The 20177-nt window shown below is 36.6% G+C and overlaps 1 protein-coding gene across 1 annotated transcript in view; it reads right to left on the reverse strand.

The window, feature by feature from the left end:
- The window catches only part of Csmd3 (CUB and Sushi multiple domains 3), a 1279636-nt gene that overhangs the window by 365454 nt on the left and 894005 nt on the right, over positions 1 to 20177 (reverse strand). Inside the window, exons 26-27 of the mRNA XM_012516661.2 lie at positions 18704 to 18873; positions 11090 to 11246 (exon numbers count right to left, since the gene is read on the reverse strand). Of these exons, the coding sequence (XP_012372115.2) occupies positions 11090 to 11246; positions 18704 to 18873 (327 nt within the window). The remainder of the gene's footprint in view (positions 1 to 11089; positions 11247 to 18703; positions 18874 to 20177) is intronic.

Genomic DNA, 20177 nt, shown 5'->3' on the forward strand with positions numbered 1-20177 from the left:
TATAAAACAGATGGAGCCTAGCTCCTGCTTCCTAGGCCATCACGGAGTGAAGAGCTGTCTTCCCACGCCCTCCTCCTGACAGGCTCCACCTGCCTTGCAGCCTCTCCAAGCGTAAGCCACATGTAACCCCTGCTCCTTTGCAGTGTGAATGCCAGGCTTGTTATCTGAGCTCAGGAGAAGCTGACCAATACATATTCTGAGTTCTTTGTTTAAAATTCTTTTTATTTTTTAATTTTACTTTTTTTTTTTTGTTTGTTTTGAGGAACCAGGGATTGAACTCAGGCCCTTGAGTTTGCCAGGCAAGCACTTATGCTCCTGAGCTATCTCTCAAGCCCCTCTTCCTTAAAAAATGTATTTAGAACAGGGTCTACAGAGTCTCACTATATGAGATCGGACTCGTAGTGATTCTCCTGTTTTCAGCCTCCGAAGCACCGGGATTACAGGTGCGGGCTACCACTCCCAGTCTCAATCACAGCCCAGCACACCCCAGCGGTGGGGTCCGCAAAATAGGCCAGGGATCGAAGCCCAACCACTGCATCTGCCTAAGCAGGTGCTTTAATCCTTTGAGCTAACTGGCTGGCCCTTGTTTAAAATTCTGACCATGAAAACTAACAGACTTAAGACCTATGCTTCATCCTACAGAACATGACAAAGTAATATTATTAAACATGCTACTTTACATCTTGTATCTGACAAATTTCATTTGAAGGTGTATTTCATCAGCTTTAAGGGAATATTATTTTTTCAAACCATTAGCCTTCTGGTGTCTAAATTGTGTAATTGGTATGTTCTAGAAACATGGAAATATGGAATTTTACTGGGTATTGCTAAACGACTGTCTATGAGCTTTTCCAATTTAGAATCCTAAAACTATAAATTTTGTTAACTGCAAATTGTCATTGGTATTTGTGTTGTACTTCTTTTACATTTTATCAACTTTGTGCATGTGCAGTAGTACATTAGTTTGGTTTTATCTTGTATTTCTCAGTTTTGTTACAAGCATGTTTTTCTTTCACTTGAGAACATGTTTTCTGGCACTGTGAAACTGTCTTTTTCCTATATTGTATTTAGATGCCACATTTGTTTCTTCTTTAAAAATGAATACAATGTAATGGAGGAAAAAAAACCTTTGGAAATGATACAGAATTCATTAAATAACACATTCATTTCTTATTGGCTTGTAGAAATATTTTGAAGAGAGTATATCTTTTTCTGTTACATAAAAATCTTGTAAAATGTCTTCATTTAGCAAGGCTATCTAAAACATGTAAGAAAGAAAGAAAGAAAGAAAGAAAGAAAGAAAGAAAGAAAGAAGAAAAAAGAAAGAAAAAGAGAAAATTTTAAAATGGCTCATCTTTACTTGTAGCGTGTGCTGTGGTAGGCTTTTTCTTATGGTTGTTATTTCGTGATTAAGAGCAAAGGCCTGATCTGGAACACAGAAGTCACCTAGATGTTGGGAGTAGCTGTTATTTAGTATAAGAAACTCAAGGCTTTGACAGTTTTGGAAATGTGAAGGGAATGGAAATTGGAGAATCTGCTGCTGGCTCTCAGAAAACCCAGGAGTTCAGGGAAGTACCAGCCACACACCTGCTGCTGCCGCCTTAGAGCCCCGCGGCCCTGTGTGCAGCTGTCACAGGACTGACTGCCTTCAACGGGCAGAATGAAAACAGAGATCTTTGCTGGCAAGAGAGTGTGGGAAGTTCTGTTAGTAGATTTTTAGTTCCTATCCTAATTAGGAAATCTTAGAAAGATGGGAATTGCATTGATCTTTGACCAAACTTTCGGTTCTATGCCTCACTGTAAGTAATTTTCTCTACTTTGAAGACATAACTATTCTAGGTTACAGTTGTTTTCTGAGCATTTAAAAAATTTGCTATTCTTGTGCCAGGTCTTCATCATACCAGAAATTACCATTATGCAATGTATAAATTACCAGGTACTTAAGCTCAAATTTATAAAGCTGCTCTATAAAAGTCATGAAAATGATAATGATACTTTTGTTTTTCTAGTATGAAGCAATTGTATTACGTATTTTATGTAAATGACAGATAATTATGATGTGTTTCTTTATTATTTTTCTTAAAATTCCTTGTGCTCTATAATACTTCCTTTATTTCCTGGTTAATTTCAAGATATAAAGCAAAAAAAAAAGACAGTACCACATTTATCTAAGTAACTATTCAAAAGCCACAGAGTCACATGTGGCAGCTTTGTGCTACCTTGTAATTTACTTGCTTTCAACTTGCATTTGCATTAAAGAAGTTTTATACTAAGAATAAAGCTAAAGTTTATGGTTATCATTACCAACAATATTCTGGTAACTAAACTGAAGAGTTGAAATAGCTTAATTTGTTGTACATTTGTAAGGCTACTGCACAAGGAGAAGCACCTGAAATTAACTAATGTCCATCTTTAATGTGGATACATAGTTGAAATGGCCATATACTCTCTAGATCATTGAATAAACTTAAGGCACAAAACTTAGGATGCAAACATATTGGAAGTTTTCCCTTGGGATAATAGACATTTCTCCAGTGAATAATTTTATTTTTAGTAAATGTTATGTGCATAGGAAATTAGAAAAGACCTGAGCTAATATTTACTGCCTAATGGGTAGCCATCATGGGTATTTTCCAGGTCAGCTTTTAAGAAGACAGTGATATAATCCGTCAAAACAGCATAATTTACCTCTGTCATAGAGAGCTGCGGAAAGTACCCATCCATGCCTTTCTACTGTCTTTATTAAAATGAGTAGAGCTCAAGAATCTGCAATGAAGCAACGCTTTTTGATTTGTTTGTTTTCACCTCGTCTTCTCATCGGTGATTGTAATAATAGCTCCCTTATGCCTGTCCCTCGTTGTTGGTAGACAAATGCTGCTGATTAGCAGTTTTTACTCTGGTGTTTAACATTTTAATAATGTTGAATGCTGCTGCCTTTTCTTTTTTTATTAATTTTATTGAGAAATACCAATGAGACAGTTTCAAAACTGATTAATAGGACAGTTTCAATAATTAATACACTGCATATTGTTATCTTCCTAGTAGTTATTCACAGTACAAGATGCAGACATGATATCTTGTCCAAGCACTATTAGTACAAATCTTTCTTCTCCTTAAATTAAGAGAAAGTAGCTGTATATCTAGCCTATTTTGTATATACAGATACAAAATGGACCTTCCTTTATATCCCCCTTTTTTTGTTTAGTTTTGTTAGAGATGAGTATTCCATTGCTATTTAAATATTGCAGGTGCATGGATTCAGCAAAACAATCCAATATAGTGCAGTAGTCCATAATAGTAGTGGGTTATCCGTAGAACTGGCAATGTCAGAAGTTGATGACTTGAGCCTTTCACAGCTCAGCATATTAATATGGCTTTAATTTTTATACCTCGTTTTTGTACTTTTCTGCTGGATTGTTAAGACAAAGATAAAGAAAGACCTATACCACAAGAAATGTATCTATTGTATCTGATAAAGTCAGTCAAGTCCCCACAGGATTTATCCTGTTACCCTGTACCACAGTTTGCAGATCCTTTGTCAGTGTCAGCCATGTGGATGAGCCATGGCCATTGCTTGACCCATTTGCTCTCTGTGAAAGCCTGAGAGAATGTTTTCTCTCCATGTGACTCTCCTTTGGCACACTCTACATCATCGATCACATTGCTCTGTGACCCCATAATCTTGATCAGAAAATTTGGGACACAACTGAGTCACATGTTACGATATAAGTTCTCCTATGTCCTGAGTCTTTACTGACCATGAAAGGCTAGGACCAAAATGTTGGCTGTCCTTGCAGCCCTTTTTCCCCCTAATTTTTGGTCTGCAAACTTAGGTTGTTAACTCTTCAGAGAAGAGGTTTATTATTACCCTACAACATATGCAGTTGGGTTTAACCTCACTATCTGTCTGAAAATCAAACATTTGGGGCATAATATGGAACAGCTATTTTCCATCTGGTATTGATATGTTGAACTTTAAGTCTCTACAGAATATGGAGAAAAAAAATTTAAAAATATTTTAAAATATGAATAAACATTTACATATTTTAATACCAAAATTTAGAAATCTCGCCATTTACAGCATTATAGCAGGACAGTCCTGTGACTTTTTTTTTCTTTTCTTATCTCTTTTTTTCATGTATTACCCTTTTTTTCCCCAAGCCTCTTCCCACAGTCCACATGCCCGAGATTTCAGCTTTCTCCTTTTTCCATTCTACTTAGCTCCGTCCATGCAATTCAAGGTCCTGCTGCTTTTAGACCCACACACTTGCTGATCTTTCAGTGTAGAATCCTCTACCCCTTAGATCTCTGTGTGATTCTTCTTTCTCCTCATTCAGGAATCAAATGACTTCTCTAAGACTGAGTCATTGAGCTAATTGTAAACAGTAATGCCACCTTTGTCCTGCTATCCTGTTGCCTAGTTTTGTATTTCTCACAGCAGTTCTCTCATCTTCCTGATACTTTTGCATTTGTCCCACAAAGAGCTAGTTTCATTTTTGTGTGGTGGTGAAGACTGAGGGCGTGGCCTTCACACATGAGGCACCGTTTTTCTACAACTGAGCTGCATCCCCTGCCAAGAAGATGCTCTTCCATGGTTAGGAACTTGGTCTCCCTCACTTTCTCTTTGTCCTCATAACATATATCATTAGCCTGGGAAAAGAAATTTAATTTATCACCAGAGAATTCCTATAATAAGACAATTAATAATAAGTTCCAACCCAAGCATAATAGAGAAGATAAGTAGCCAGATAGAAATAATTCTACAACTTAGCCTTGAGAGACAGGGATAAACACACCAAATTTAGGAATGCATTCTTGAAATGGACATTGGGAGACTGGGGGACTCTGTTCAGAGTATTCTACTTGGTTTTGTTGTGTCCTATTACAGGGTAACCCAGAAAAGAGTAAGGGTTTCAGGAGGATATTGTCCAATGGAAGATATTTCTAATCTTTACTCTCAATTTTAGAAGGAAAATGTGATATTCTCTTTTTATGACATCATTACAATGACTGAACCTTTGAAAACTTTCCATGATACCAACAGCCCGCTGGGCACACATGCCATAGAACTGCCCCCCTGCCCTGTACTGTGTAAGAAACTCAGCTACGTCTTTGTGAGTTTCCCCTAATGGCTATCTCAGCAACAATTTGGAGTACCTAAAACAGCTGAAGGTACTCTTCCTCTGGAGTGTAACTGGCAATCACTTTTTGAGAAAAGTGAGGAACGGTGGCAGGGTCTACAGGAGGAGATGCATTCATTCTGAGGTTTTGAGGAATGGAAGCACAGTTCCATTCCCTAGTGATCACCATGGTCCAGCCACCTTTGACCCATAGATGGCCCTTATTCAAGCTGCACAGCTGCCAGCACTTGGTCTAACCCAAGTAGAGATGGCAAGGGACTTACTGATACACAGGAAAATAAGAATATCTTCCAGAAGACACCATGAGGTTTTTCTTAATAGTTCTAATGACCAAGACTACATAGATCCAGCTCATTTATAAAATTAAGGTCAGTTTTCCTATGGAGTGAAGTGAAGGTTTTTTTTTTTTTTTTTTACCTGATACCTATGCATGTATTTATTTAGTGGTGGAGGAAGATGAGACAAACTTACTGCCTTCTTAGTGTAGCATAGCTAAAAGTATTGTCAAGGGGTGAGCAAAATTCTTTCCTAAGAGGCTCTAAGTTTCTGTAATTCATGGTGTCACTGAGACCCAGATAGATATTATGTCCAATATGTTTGAACACAATATTTTTTGGAATAACATTGACAATCATAAATTACAGTAAACATGGTGTTTTGCTTTCCTTTTCTCCTCTTCCACCTCACAAGCAACATTTTGACTTTGTTCCCACCTAAAATTTATCCAGCAACATGTCCTGGTTGTTTAAAGCTATGTCCATTACTTCGTCTGACAAATACTTCTGCAGCTTACCATCTTGAAAAATTAAGGCATAACTATATGGTCTGGCTTTGGATGCAGGGAGGTAAGGGGTGGCTGAAAGAGCTTAATGGAAAGATTTTATGCTGCTGGTAAGAGAGGCGTGCGCATTTGGTACCACCTGATCCTCTTTCTGTCTTAAACAAGCCCAGAGTCGCAGCGATGACTGGTGACCAGAACAAAACAAAAATAACATAGCAAAACCACACCACACACACACACACACACACACACACACACACACACACACACACACACACACACAGGTCCTTTCCAATTTTGTCGAGCCACTGGATTATGACTTAGCCTTCTCTCTCTTCACTTCTTAAACGAACAAAATATCTTCGTTGCTTAAGCCATGGTTAGATTTTCTATTCCTTGAAGCAAAGAGCAGTATTTCAACCTCCGCTCTGTGCATCTAGTTAGTAGTCTTATAAAGTACATAATGAATGGAGTAATAAGACAATTGAAATGTAATGCACCCTCACGGCTCATGGTAACTTATCTATTTACTTAGTTTACATCAGACAAATGCAATGCAGTTTATCTAAAACTGAAAATAAGTAGGTGTAACTAACTCAAAACAACTTGTAATAGCAAAAAAGAGTGACCATTAAAAATTAAAATTGTGAGAAGAATCTAGGCATGAACAGGGGCTGGGGAGAGAGCTCAGAATAAGCGTTCGCCTGGCAAGAGCAGGGGCCTGAGTTCAATCCCTGGTTCTGAAAAAAAAAAAAAAAGAATCTAGGCATGAACGAGTAATATTAATTGAACTTTTTGCCCTGAAATTGCTTATGTTCTTCTGAGTCTTTGTGATCTCTCATCCTATTTGCCAGGAATTTTCTTCCACATTATTTTCTAGGAATCACAAACTCCACTTTTAACACTACATCCTCAGAAAACCTTACCCCACCCTCTTTGCGAAACCTCCTTCTCCTATTTTGACTCTCTCAGTGTGATGCTGGGGTCTTTTCTGCACTTGTCAGGATATTACAAGAACAACATGGGAAATTTTGCAAGAGAAACATACCATGGAAGAGACAGGTTGGAAGTTGTCTCGCATATAACTATGTCAGGGAATCGAACACTAGAACATACTCTTTTCTTTCTTCCCTGTATATTCGAACATCTTACACACACTGTCCAATATTCAGGAACTAGTTATTGCTTCTAAACATTTATGAATATTTAAAATGAGGCCCAATACAACCTTCTGGCACTACAAAAGGATTGTATAAGATTAGTATTCAAACCACACTTTAAATTACCAGGATTATGAAAAAGGATACAGTCGAACTCAAATGAAATATTCGCCTAAGAGCTATGCACAATAATATATTTGGAAAGAAGTATAATCACACAGCAACGTGATAACTGTCATGTCAGTTGTATATGGAACCAACCAAGTACAAATGTCAAAATGCTAACTGATTATGGCTCCCAGTGTCAGTGGGAAATGTCTGAGATGGATCTCAGATGGATCTCAGCAGCTCATACAGTGCCGAAGTGGGAAGGCATGCTCTAAAGAGAAAGCCACCTGCACATGGGTGCTGCAGCTGTAGCATGAAGAATATGCACTAGGAGGATGAGAGCAAACTTTCAAAGTTAAAAAAAATCTGTGGTTTACTCTAGACAAATGCAGGTATGCACAAGAGTTTCCAATGAAAGCATAAGAGGCAATGCTTAGGAATGACAACAGGCCCTTCGTCCATGGTAGGGATCCTGGTCCCAAAACTGCAGCATCATGCACTGAACTTGTGATCCCCAGAGGTGCCCTGCAGCAGTACTCTGTGAACTGTTTAGTACCAAATTGGAGAGTGAAATATCTTAGTTTCAGTTTTGAGACTGAAAATGATTCATAGAAATGCATTTGTCCTTCTGAAAGAGTAATTGCTGTTATGGCTTCTTCTCAATTGAATAATTTAAAATATTTATAATGCACAAGGTGTAATGTATACCCAGTCCTTAAGGGAAGTATTCCAAACATTTTTATAAAGGATTTTCTTCCTTGACATCTTATAGCTCACATTATTGACAGTAAAGTCAATGATTTTACTTATTCCAGACCACTGACCAATGATACAATTTTCAGTGAAAGTATATCTAACAATTCCTATTATCTTTGTACCAATAATCTTGTTACACAGATTTTATGTGTTAGAAAAGGGGATCTAGGATTCCTCTTTCATGGAAATATTTCAGACAATAAAAAATGCAAAAAAAAAAAATACCACAAAGCAGCAGAACTAAGAAAGACCATTAGGAAAACATTGTGCTACTATTTGCAACAAAACCTTAAATTGGCAGCAATCCTTTAGAAAATACAGAACAAAGAAAACAATGAGTTTTAAATAACTGCCTCTGTAACATCACAAAAATCATATATGAGCAATAGTACTCAGTAGCACTATTTTCAGTCCATCTTACAATAAGAGCTGCAGACACCATTTGGTTAGATAGTTTTCTTGCGGCGAGACTCCTGAGAAATCTCTTTGTATACACAGAGGATTTCAACATATGCATACAGTATTTACCTTGTTCACCTAAGCTTTGTTAATACCCATGAATTGACAATTCTAACACAGGTTGGGAAAGCATTAAAATAAACTAGTAGCAAAGGTAGCCTCACAGTACTCTGGACCCAAATATATTAACATAATGTATCATTAATTTTCCTCACTTCTATTTCTCATACCAGTGAGACAGAATATTTTGACAAGCAATCATTACTTTTAAATTCCCTCTAAGACCCAATGTTATCCTTTGATATAATAACGTTTTTAATTCCCTACTTGTATTTCCACTCAACTGACCGCTTGAGAAAGTGTATAAGGGATCAGATAAATATGAGTCTTTTCCAGTGAAGACTTCTGAATACTGCTACTTAGCTAATTTCACTATATTGATTTTTCTTTGTTTTGTTTTGTTTTTTGTATTTTAGGGAAGGGTCTACAGAGTGTTCAGGGTCTCACTACTAGATCAGATTCATAATGATCTGCCTGTTTTCAGCCTCCCAAGAACTGGGATTACAGGCACGCTCCACCACAACCAGTCTTCTCAATTGTAGTCTTATCACACCCTGGGGGTGGGGCCAGCATAGCAGGCCCAGGGACTGAACCTCCAGCCCCTGCACCTGCTTGCAGGCACTTCAATTTAAGTGAATATTCTAAACTTCCAACCACCAATTTGATATGACAGATTGCAAATTTATTAAACAAAAAGGTATCCATTTGTTTTACATGTACTTTATTTTGTTACCACTATGTAACTTTGTTACATAGAAACTTTACACAGTTTTGAAAATATTTTTTTGCCACTGATGTATCTTATTCCTTACATCATGACGCTAGTAAATTTCTTTCATTTAATTCATATAGCCATCAATGTAATTGTCTACCTAGAATTATCAATCCTTGAACTTCCACTCTTGATCAGAATAGCTAACATTCCTATTTTTTTAATTTTAAAAAATTTTTTTTTCTTCATAGTCTGTAGGGACTTAAAGTTTAACATATCAATACTTAATAGAAAATACCTGTTCCATGTTATATCTAAGATGTTTGAAATTCAGACAGATAGATTAAGCTCAACTGCCTGTGCTGTAGGGTAATAATAATACGCTTCTATTCTGGAAGGTTAACAACCTAAGTTTACAGACCAAAATCTAGAGAAAAAGAAGGGCTGCAAGGACAGCCAAAGTTTTGGCCCTAGCCTTTCATGGTCAGTGAGGAGTCAGGACATAGGAAAACCTGTACTGTAACATCATGTAACTCAGTTGTGTCCCAAATTTTCTGATTAAGGAGATTATAGGGGCACAGAGGAAAGTAATTGATGATATAGAGTGTGTCTAAGGAGAGTCACATGAAGAGAAAACATTCTCTTAGGCTTTCACAGAGAGCAAATTGGTCAAACAATGGCTGTGACTCATCCACATGGCTGACAATGACAAGGGATCTACAAATTGCAGTACAGGGTTTCAGGATAAATCCTGAGGGGATTTGACTGAACTTATCACATACAAAAGCTATATTTATTGTGACATAGGTCTTGCTTTAGCTAGATGTTAACCATCCAGCAGAAAATATCAAAACAAAGTATAAAATGTAAAGCCATATTCATATGCTGAGCTGTGAAAAGCTGAAGTCAACAACTCTGACACTGCCAGTCCTGCGGAAAACCCAGTTCTATTATGGACTACTGGACTATATAGGAATATTTTGCTCAATTCGTGCTTCTACAATATTTAAATAGCAATGGAATACCCATCTCTTACAAAACTAAACAAAAAAAGGGAATACAAATGAAGGACCATTTTGTATCTGTACATTCAAAAGTTAGGATATGGGGCCAGGGAGATGGCTCAGTGGAATAAGCACTTCCCTGGCAAGCGCAAGAGCCTAAGTTCAATCCCCGGCTCTGCCAAAAAAAAAAAAAAAAAAAAAAAAGTTAGGATAGATATACAGTTACTTTCTCTTAATTCAATGAATAGAAAAATCTGTTCTAATAGTGTTTGTAGACAGGATATCATGTCTGCATCTTGTACTAGAAATAACCACTAAGAAGCCAACAATATGCAATGTATCAATTATTGCAGCCATCCTACTAATCGGTTTTGAAATTGTCTCATTGCCATTTCTTTCTCAATAAAATTTTTTAAAAAAGAATAGTTAATATTGATATAACAAGTCTGCAACGATACGTTAATAAGGAAATTCAACACAAAGCCACAGCAAACTAAACTTGTTAGGCAAATTTTAGTTTGAAGTCATTGGATCCCATGTAGTTGTCATCAATGACGATGACACTGATCCCTGCACATGCTTTGTCTGCAGTTGGCCAGGAGGTGAGAACATGGACATCTGTTAAGGAACTTGGTTGCATTTCTTGTCCATTGATAGGAAGATTCCTGCTATCTAAAATACACATAACTAAATAAAGCCAGAGTTCACAACTTATTTAACCTCTCTGAACCTTAGTTGATTCAGTTGTAAGGATGGCAAAGGGTCCAATTAAGTTGTACATGGAGAAGGCAGTTGTAAACAGCACATTGATACTCAACTATTACATGTTACTTCACCTTTCATGCTGCAGTAACTTAGTACACATTCAGCATCAGTATTTTACTTTTTGATTCTTCCAAAATACTTACTGGTGTAGACAAGTTGAAAGCCTTCATCTGTCCCTTCAGAATCAGAATTAAATTCTAACCAGAGCTGATTGGAAGTACTACTAAGTGTGAGTCCCCGCATAGATGCACCAGTAAAAGCACCTAGCAGATGTGTCGTTTTATCTTTTCCATCATAAATCTGCAAAACATAATAAAGTTAAAATGTAAAGGTGGCAGGAATAGCCAATTCCTAGTCATTTTTACATTATAATTATTCTTTTGAAGGTTAAACTTCTCACACTTTTATCTGTCTTTCCTTTATCAATGAATTACAGACGTCTCTTAAATATAGATTGTTTCTACTGATAGACATGCCTTGGAACTATGACAATCTGTTCTCCTGTCCCCATATTGATGAAATGAAGCTTTTCTAAACATAGTTAGTACAAGGTGCTTTGTTTTAACTATGATTATTGAAGAAATAAACAGCCCTCTACATGGGATCCCGTGGGCTTACAATACTTGCATTTCAGTATGTTTTCAAATTACGGGATTTCTGTTGCAACATGCTTATGTATTTCTAGATTATATTTTTAAATTTTGCAGTGAATAATCTCATAGTTTGTCAAGAATGCATAATGCCATTCATTTTCCTTTATGATATTCATTCTCAATGTTGTCTTTATTACCCTCGAGTCAGTGACAATTGTTTCTGGGGAGCAGTAACAGTTTAGATGTGTCAATGGTCTGTGGTACCCCAAGGATCAATTCTACCTAGCAAATCTGTTGAGTTTTGCTGTGAGGGATTGAACCTCAGGCTTCAGTCATGTAAGACAACCACTCTGTCACTGAGGTAAATCCCTAGCCCCCTCTAGGCAAATCTTCCCTGACATTTTCTTCCCTGGAGTGGAGTTTGGGGTTCCCTAGGCAGATACTGCTGCAATGAAAAACTTGAGCAATTCTGTTCAAACTTATTTGCTTCTTGCCTCAATGATTGTCTTAATTTACCCATTACCTGACATTAGAGGAAAAACTATGTCACTGGATTTCTACTCCACTGATGTGGCACAGTCACGGTGTTCCCCTAAAGTGGAATTTGTAAGAATGATGTCACTGAAGAGAAGAGTTTCAGAGGTCACCCTAAGGAATGTTTGATTAGTAGCACTTATGGCACGATACATTTTTTGTGTTTTGTCTTAAAGTTAAACTGAAGAATCTACTTAGAATACATTTTATATCATTGATAAAAACTCATGTACAATTGTTAGTTTTATAAATTATCTTTATCACATTAATATTGATGTCATGCTCATTTGCAAACTTGAGCAATTCCTATTATACTTTTGATATCTGCATTTTTCAAATAAAATAGTGTATGTTTTATACCTGTAGGATAAAGATTTTCATTAATTTAGGAAAATAGTCAAGTGTTTTTGTTATTTCGTTGGTACATGTCTATCTCCCTGCCAACCTGGAACACCTATTGTTTGCACAGTAATGTTCCAAAATTGTACTGCAATTTTTTTTCAAAATTGACATGGGTCTTTCCCTTGTATTCTACAAAGTCTCCTACTGATGTTTATTAGTGCCAACTGGGTTGTCTGCACCAATTAACGTCTCTCAGGTCTTCTATTAATATCTTAAAATTCAAAACCATCAGTCAAGTTCACAAAGCCTTTTATCTGGGGTGTAGCATACTTTATATTTTCTAAAGTTTTCTTAGTACTGTGTTTGTTTGCTTGTTTGTTTGTGGATGCTGTTAGGGTCTCTTGCATGTTAGGTAAGTACTACTCAGCTCTACTCCCAGTCCATTCTTCTATTCCATATCTATCCTATCCTATCCTATCCTATCTTATCCCATCCTATCCTATCCTATCCTATCCTATCCTATCCTATCCTATCCTATCCTATCCTATCCTATCCTATCCTATCCTATCCTATCCTACTCTATTTCATTCTTCCATTACATTCCACTCTTCTCCCTTTGATTCCACTCCACTGCACTCCATCTGTTTAAGACCGCGTTTTGTCAAGTTGCTCCAGATGACCTCCAACTTGTGGTCTTCCGGTCTCAACCTTCTTAGTAGCTAGGATTACATGTGTATTCCATGCGAGACTTCTCAGTATTTTAAAATAGTTATGACTAAATTTAAAACTTCCCCTTTAATTGTCGCATGAGGTCTTTAGTTTGGTCTGTCTCTGATTATTGAATTACTTTAATCATGGATTTTACTAAGAGATTTCATGTTTCCTTATTGCTATCACAGGCTTAAATGAATTTTATATATCGCAATGTAAAACATAACAAAAATATTCAATATGTATTTAGTTTCACATTTTGACGGGGTTTGGTGGGTAAGACTAAGAAAACATCATTCTTTACTTGAAGATTAGTTTAAAAACAACCCAATTTTGCTTTTCACATTAGAGATACTTTCATCAAATCTAGTTTTAATCCACTTATACTTCTTTTCTATGTAGGAAACTTTAAGACATATTTAAAAATTACCACTGAAAGAAAAATATAATAAAAGAAACTGTGCTTTACAATATAATCCTCTTAAATTCACCTGAGAACCTAATTCACTACTAAACTCTACTAAGCTACAATTTACTCAACATATACCATCAAAAGGTAGAAAATAAATATCATATAAGTTTCACTATAAGATGAGGCCTACTCATTGAAATATAAACTATTAAAATCCTATTTACAATCACTCAACCAAAATGAAAAACACAAGAGTCAATTTTAAGGTATTTTTTTAAAAAAATTTTTATAGGTCAATGCTATTTAACAGGAAATAAAATCATTCAGATATATTGAAATACATCATATGAAAGCACAAAGGACAAGGAAGAATAGAGCAGTGGTGTAATCAGAGACAAACTGCTTTTACCATGGGCACAAATGCAAATATACAGACAAGAAAGCAAAAGGAATACCACGTGCTTCACTATGCAAAGTTAATTTATAGTTTACAGCAATTAAGCTGAGTCTGATTAGAGCTACATAGAAATTGTATTTGAGACTGCTGCTTTTCATTTTCCTGTCCTAACTAAAATTCAGACCTTTAGATACAGTTTCATTTATTTGGCCCTATTTCTTAAAACATTATTGTTACATTGATGGTAAGAGTTAATATCATGGATAGCAACGAACATTTTTCTAAAATTAATGATACTCTTTAATGGTTGTAATTTATTAAAGGTTGCAATTCATTTGCTTATAGTACACCAGAAAGAAGTGGAGCTTAACATTGCCATATTTTAATTATCAAACCTGATCAGAGGCTTAGATTAATTACGGTGTGTGACCTTTTTAAATCTGTCAGGTGAAACTTTATTATGGCAAACTGCTCTCATTCAAAACACTTGTTGAGAGGGATATAATAAATGTAAGAGCAGAAGACATATTCTCACTCATTTTTTTCATGAGTTAGGTAAGATGTTCTTTAAATCTAGAAGCAGAAAGCAAATTAAAGATTGAAAATAAATTACATATTCACCTATGTAAAATGATTCAAACCTCAACCTTAAGCCCTCTTCCACCAGGATACTAGAATTTTCTTACATGGTCACTTGCTTTAAAGATTGTAATTTAGAAAATTAAATCAGCTTTTTAAAATAAAAATAACTGTGAAAGTCTGAATGAAAAAAAATCAGTGTTTAATCAGAAAGATTAAATAAGCTTTGTTCTAAAACTTACTTTCTTCAAAAATAATATGAAACAAAGTAAAATAATTGCATTTGTATTTAATTAGTTATTTTATTAGCTGTATATCATTTATCTTCAATTAAATGACTTCACACATTTCACTAAGGAAGAAAGTCGATGGCATAACAGGTAATCAGCTTCCAGGACTTTCAGTAAAATCAGAGCTGTAGTTTCATCTCTGTATAAAAGGCCTGTGTCTCGCGAAAAATTAGTTCATATTTCTGACCTCAAGTATGGATATAAATCCAAGGGTCTTCTGAGGTGAACAAGGTGTACTGCTCTGTGGACCTTCAGCACGTGCTTCTGAGCTAGGCAGTAAGCAAGGATGGCCGGGACAAGGAAGCCCGCTTGGCAGCGACATGTGCGAGGACGCATGCCAGGGTGTGGAAGATGGAAAAGTTGCATCTGTTCTCAAGCAAGTCTGGCAAACATGCATTCTCATTTGTATTTCTTCTTAAAACAATATTTACTGATATAGGAAATTGCCAAACTTTCTGAAAAGGGCTTGATGGTATACATCGTAGGCTTTGCAGAACAATCCTGTTTCTGTCACCATATTTGGATGTACCATTGTGATACAAAAATAGCCACAAACAATAAATGAATGAATAATGATGGCTTTCTCCCAACATTTTATTTCCAAATAGGGTGTCACACCAGTAGTGGAATGTCTACTGTCCCCAGAAGAGGCCGAGTCTGAAGGATCACATGGGTCTAAGGGTGCTGGGTGACCTAGACAATATAGGGGAAGCCCATCTCTACAAACAAATAAACAACAACTTGTGAAGCTCAATTTGGTCCAAAACTGCTGTTTTCCAACCCTTGACTTTAAGGGGGTATAGCATGCAATATTAAAATTACTAATAAAATATTCAATAGTATTGAAGATTTCATATAGATAAATAATTCTTACAGAATGCTTTCAATTTTGCCAAACTTTTCTCCTATCCAAGTACTAACCAGGCCCAACCCTGCTTAGCTTCAGAGATTAGACAAGATCAGGTGCGTTCATTGCCACACTTTTCTGTATATAAAATATAAATGCAATTAATAAAAGAAGTTCCAAAATGAGCACTGCATGCTTAAGTTTTTTCCTGTAAAATGAAAAGAGCATCATCAAAGCCTGGTGATATCCAAATTTAATGGATTTCCAACAAGATGAGCAGCTTCCTTACTAAACTCTAATGTTGAAATGATCAATAGCTTGTGCTATTTCCAATATCATAGCTATTGACACAACCCACTTCTACATAACCCAAGATAATGAACAAAATAATGCATCCAGGGGCTGGGGGGACGGCAGTAGAGTAAGTGCTTCCCTGGCAAGCGCAAGGGCCATTCTGATAATAATAATAATAATAATAATAATAATAATAATAATAATACATCCATCTAGGAAGTATAGTGTTTGCATGCTGATTCCTGTGCTGTAAAGAATCTACAAACAATATGTATCCAGCTATCCAAGTACTATGGAAAGCGGCAACAGAAAAGAGGCACCCCTAGGGATACAGCAATAATAGACCGTCTCTACCACAGGGCAAGAATAACAACAATTTAGTGTAATGATTTTAATTGGCTTAGCATTCTAATCTAGACTCCTTTAACTTTTCATTCCACAAAACAGAATAAATTGCCTGATGGGCTGAACAAATGAAGCTGGTTTTATAAACAGGGAGGGGCTGAAGAAGGCGGAAAGAAAGAAACACAAAAGCAGACTGATTGTTGTAAGGTTCTTGGTGAGGCGGAAACAGGGAGATACATAACAAAAATGATCAGTTAACATCAGCCTCTTTCGATTGACACCCTTGACGGAAGGATTAGTACAAAGGGGATGTTATTATCCTGCCCACTGAATCTGGCCTGTTTGGAAAATTTGGTTATTATCTGAAATCATGATTTTCTAGAAGTTCAGATAAACAGCTTAGCCTCAGCTTGTTGATGTGGAACTTCCACATAGGTGACTGTTTTGATTTTTAGCTGGCTTCCTGAAGGTCTTAGTTGCTATTTAAAATATGATTTAATTCTAAATTAATTTAATATTAATTTGAATACAGCCTAATTTTTAATATAATTTTTTTAGTAATAGTTACATTTAAAATTCATCTCTCTACTGAAACTTTAACCATTCACTCTCACAAATACTATTCCAAACTTTCATTATGGATAGGAGAAAAACTTCAAAATTGTGCGTCACGGGAAACAAGAAAATCGTTTCCTCCTCCTAGCTCTGCAGGAGTATGATTATTTGGGTCTTTCACCTATCTTCTTTGTCATTAGTGTGCCCTTGTTTTTTCCAAATGCTCTCTCAGATTCTCAGGACCAGTTTCAAGATATGCCGCCTCTTCCCTGTAATCACTCACTGAGTCTACATTTTGCATAAGAAATAATTCTTTAACTATGTAATGCCAGCTGGGGTAAAAAGATGGTGTCAAATTTCTGAAGCTGCTAAGTTATTTTATCTAAGCCTAGTGCTTAGTCTTTGTTAGAAAATGAAACATCAGAGGAGGAACAAAAATATAGTCTTTCTGAAGGGTATTCCGATTTCATCCCATCAGTCTTGCAACAACCATTTACTGTTGATCTCTTAAAGCCTAAGAAGAATAAGCATCTACTCTAATAATTAAACGATTTATTACAAGTGAGGGTGAAGAAAGACCTTGAGTCTTCCTGCCATATCATATATGAAAAGAACCAAAGAGCACACGCTAGTCGGTTTCCAACAAGCTAGATATTCATTCCTTCGGGGAGTTAAGAAAAGAACAAATGAGTTATCCTCCGGTTCAAACCTTTGAGATAGAGCTATGCATCTTACCCCTGGTGGGGGGAACAATGACAGAACCCCGGGTGCGGGGCTGGTGAGACCCTAGTGTCTGCAGCCAACTCCCTGGACTCCTGCGTGACTCCGTCTCCTACGGAGTAGCTGAGAGGTGAGCTCCGGGGAGACAAGCGGCCTCTGCCACTGGGAAAGCAATAACCCAGCGGTGGACGCCCGCCTGCCCTCTGCACTGCGCACCCAGCAGCCAGTGAACTCTCCTGAAGACCCTGAATGGTTTTTTTCCCCCTGCCTTCCCTTATCATCCGCCACGCCATGCCCTCAGGTTGGGGGGAAAACTTTCTGAGTTTTCTCTCCCAAACACATGTGCACAGATCCAGAGTAGTGATGCTTCAAGCTCTCTTTGCTTTCCTGCAGTTCCCCCCGTTTGGTAACTCGGAAGACAAACCTACTGTCAATTTTTTTTGTATTTTTTTCTTCCTGTATTTTAGGGAAGGGTCTACAGGGTGTTCAGGGTCTCACTACTAGATCGGACTCATAGTGATCTGCCTGTTTACAGCCTCCCAAGAGCTGGGATTATGGCCGGCACAGCAGGCACTGGGATTGAACCCCGGCCCTGCGCCTGCTTGCAGGCCCTTTAATCCGCTGAGCTAATTGGCTGGTCCTGAAATGCAAATAATTCCTGATAGATCAACAGATAATTGTCTTACTTCAGAATGAAAACAAACATCATTATAATTCTCAAATGACTGTTCATATGTTAATTCTATTTTATATATCACATTTTCCAAATGAGAAATTGTATTTGAAAATTTTCTTATTTTGTTGTTACTGAGATATGAAAAGATACAAATTATAAAATAAAAACTTATCTTTTTCTACAAAAATAAACACTGAAAACAACCACTCTGTTCTTATTAAAAGAATAATAGATATGTAGGAATTGCTGCATAAAGTTTTAGCTTATTACATATGTGTTTACATGTATGTAAATTTATTATGTGTACAATAATGATTTTTTTTTTTTTTTGCAGAACCGGGGATTGAACTCAGGTACTTGCACTTGCCAGGGAAACGCTTATTCCGCTGAGCCATCTCCCTGGCCCTCATACAAAATGATTTAAAGAACACTCGTAATACAAACATATCGAAGGTTACCTACCTTAAGAACATCTCCTTGTGCTAAATGAAACGTTCGGGCTGAGATGTTGATTCCCTTTCCTGCTTGAACCTGAATGCTGTAAATGCATTCGTGGTTGTTTTCATAGTTGAGTGGATAATTTGGAGAAAGCAAAATCCCTTCATTATTTGTTGCAGATGCACCACATTCAGCTGCAAGGAAAGAGAACATTGAAGGACAGTTTAATAAAAAGCATTGTTATTTTCTTTTTATATATAGGAGTGTGAATGCATTGTTTTACCTATGCTTAATAAAAAAAATAATGTGGCACTGGGGAGGTAGCTCAGTAGAATAAGCGCTTGACTAGCAAGCGCAAGGCTCTGAGTTCAGTCCCCGGTTCTGCCAAAGAATAAAAAAATAAAATAAAATGTACAGAATGGCAGGATACAGGGTGGTATAGAAGGTTTATGGTTGTTTTTATTTTCATTTATAGATTTGGTATAGGCTCTCACTACACAGCTCAGACTTGTAGTGATCCTCCTGTTTTCAACCGTCCCAACACTTGGATTGCAGGCAGGTGCCACCACGCCTGGACTGGTTCATTGGGGGCGGGGCCACCGGGGCCTGGGGGACCAGGGATTGAACCCTGGTCCCTGTGATTGCCAAAGCAGGCACCTAGTGAGCTATCTCATCAGCACTTAGAAGGCTTATTCTTATCTACAGTAATACATGACAAGAAGAGACTACTGTCCATGAAAAAGATATATGTTTATAAAATGGAATGTGTAACATATTTTACAAAATATCACAATTCTACCTTGGATGAAAGGATAGCATGAGAAAAAATAAGAGCAAAAACATATTCAGGAAATATTTAAAGTTTATAGGCTTTCCTCATATATTTAAATTTGCAAACTCGTGCTTTTAAATGTAAAACACTGGCTCAGTAGAATAAGTGCTTCCCTGGCAAGCACAAGGGCCTGAGTTCAATCCCTGGTTCTGAAAAAAACAAAAAAAGTAAAACAAACTATAGATATGAAATTTAATAGTATTTCAGTTTGATTTTACTTGTACCTTTAAAATACTTTCACCACTTGTCCTTCTAAAATTCAGAATTTCCTTGACCCAAGAGCATTAATAACATAAAGAAAACTAAATACTACATTATCTTTGCAATGGTGAAAATCTAGCAACTAATAAGTATAATAAATTGGACATTTTTGGAAATTTTGTTACTTTTTTCAGTTTAAGCATAGGCTAGATTAAAGCTTCTACGTGGTTACAGCTTTTACATAATAATGTACATGGCCCTACTATGTCACAGGACAAATTGTGCAAAATTTGAGGAGGTATTTAACTACTTAGGAAAACTGGGAAATTTTTCACAAATTTAGTTTCAGTATCATTTTTAAACTTTGTAGCACTATTACAAATAAAAACAGAAGTTCTCGTAACTATGAAATATGTTTTAGAAATTCAACTCTTCATTTAAAAAAGTCTTTTTTAATTTCTGGTT

This window comes from Octodon degus, unplaced genomic scaffold (assembly GCF_000260255.1).
Source record: "Octodon degus isolate 3935 unplaced genomic scaffold, OctDeg1.0 scaffold00118, whole genome shotgun sequence".
Lineage (NCBI taxonomy): Eukaryota > Metazoa > Chordata > Mammalia > Rodentia > Octodontidae > Octodon > Octodon degus.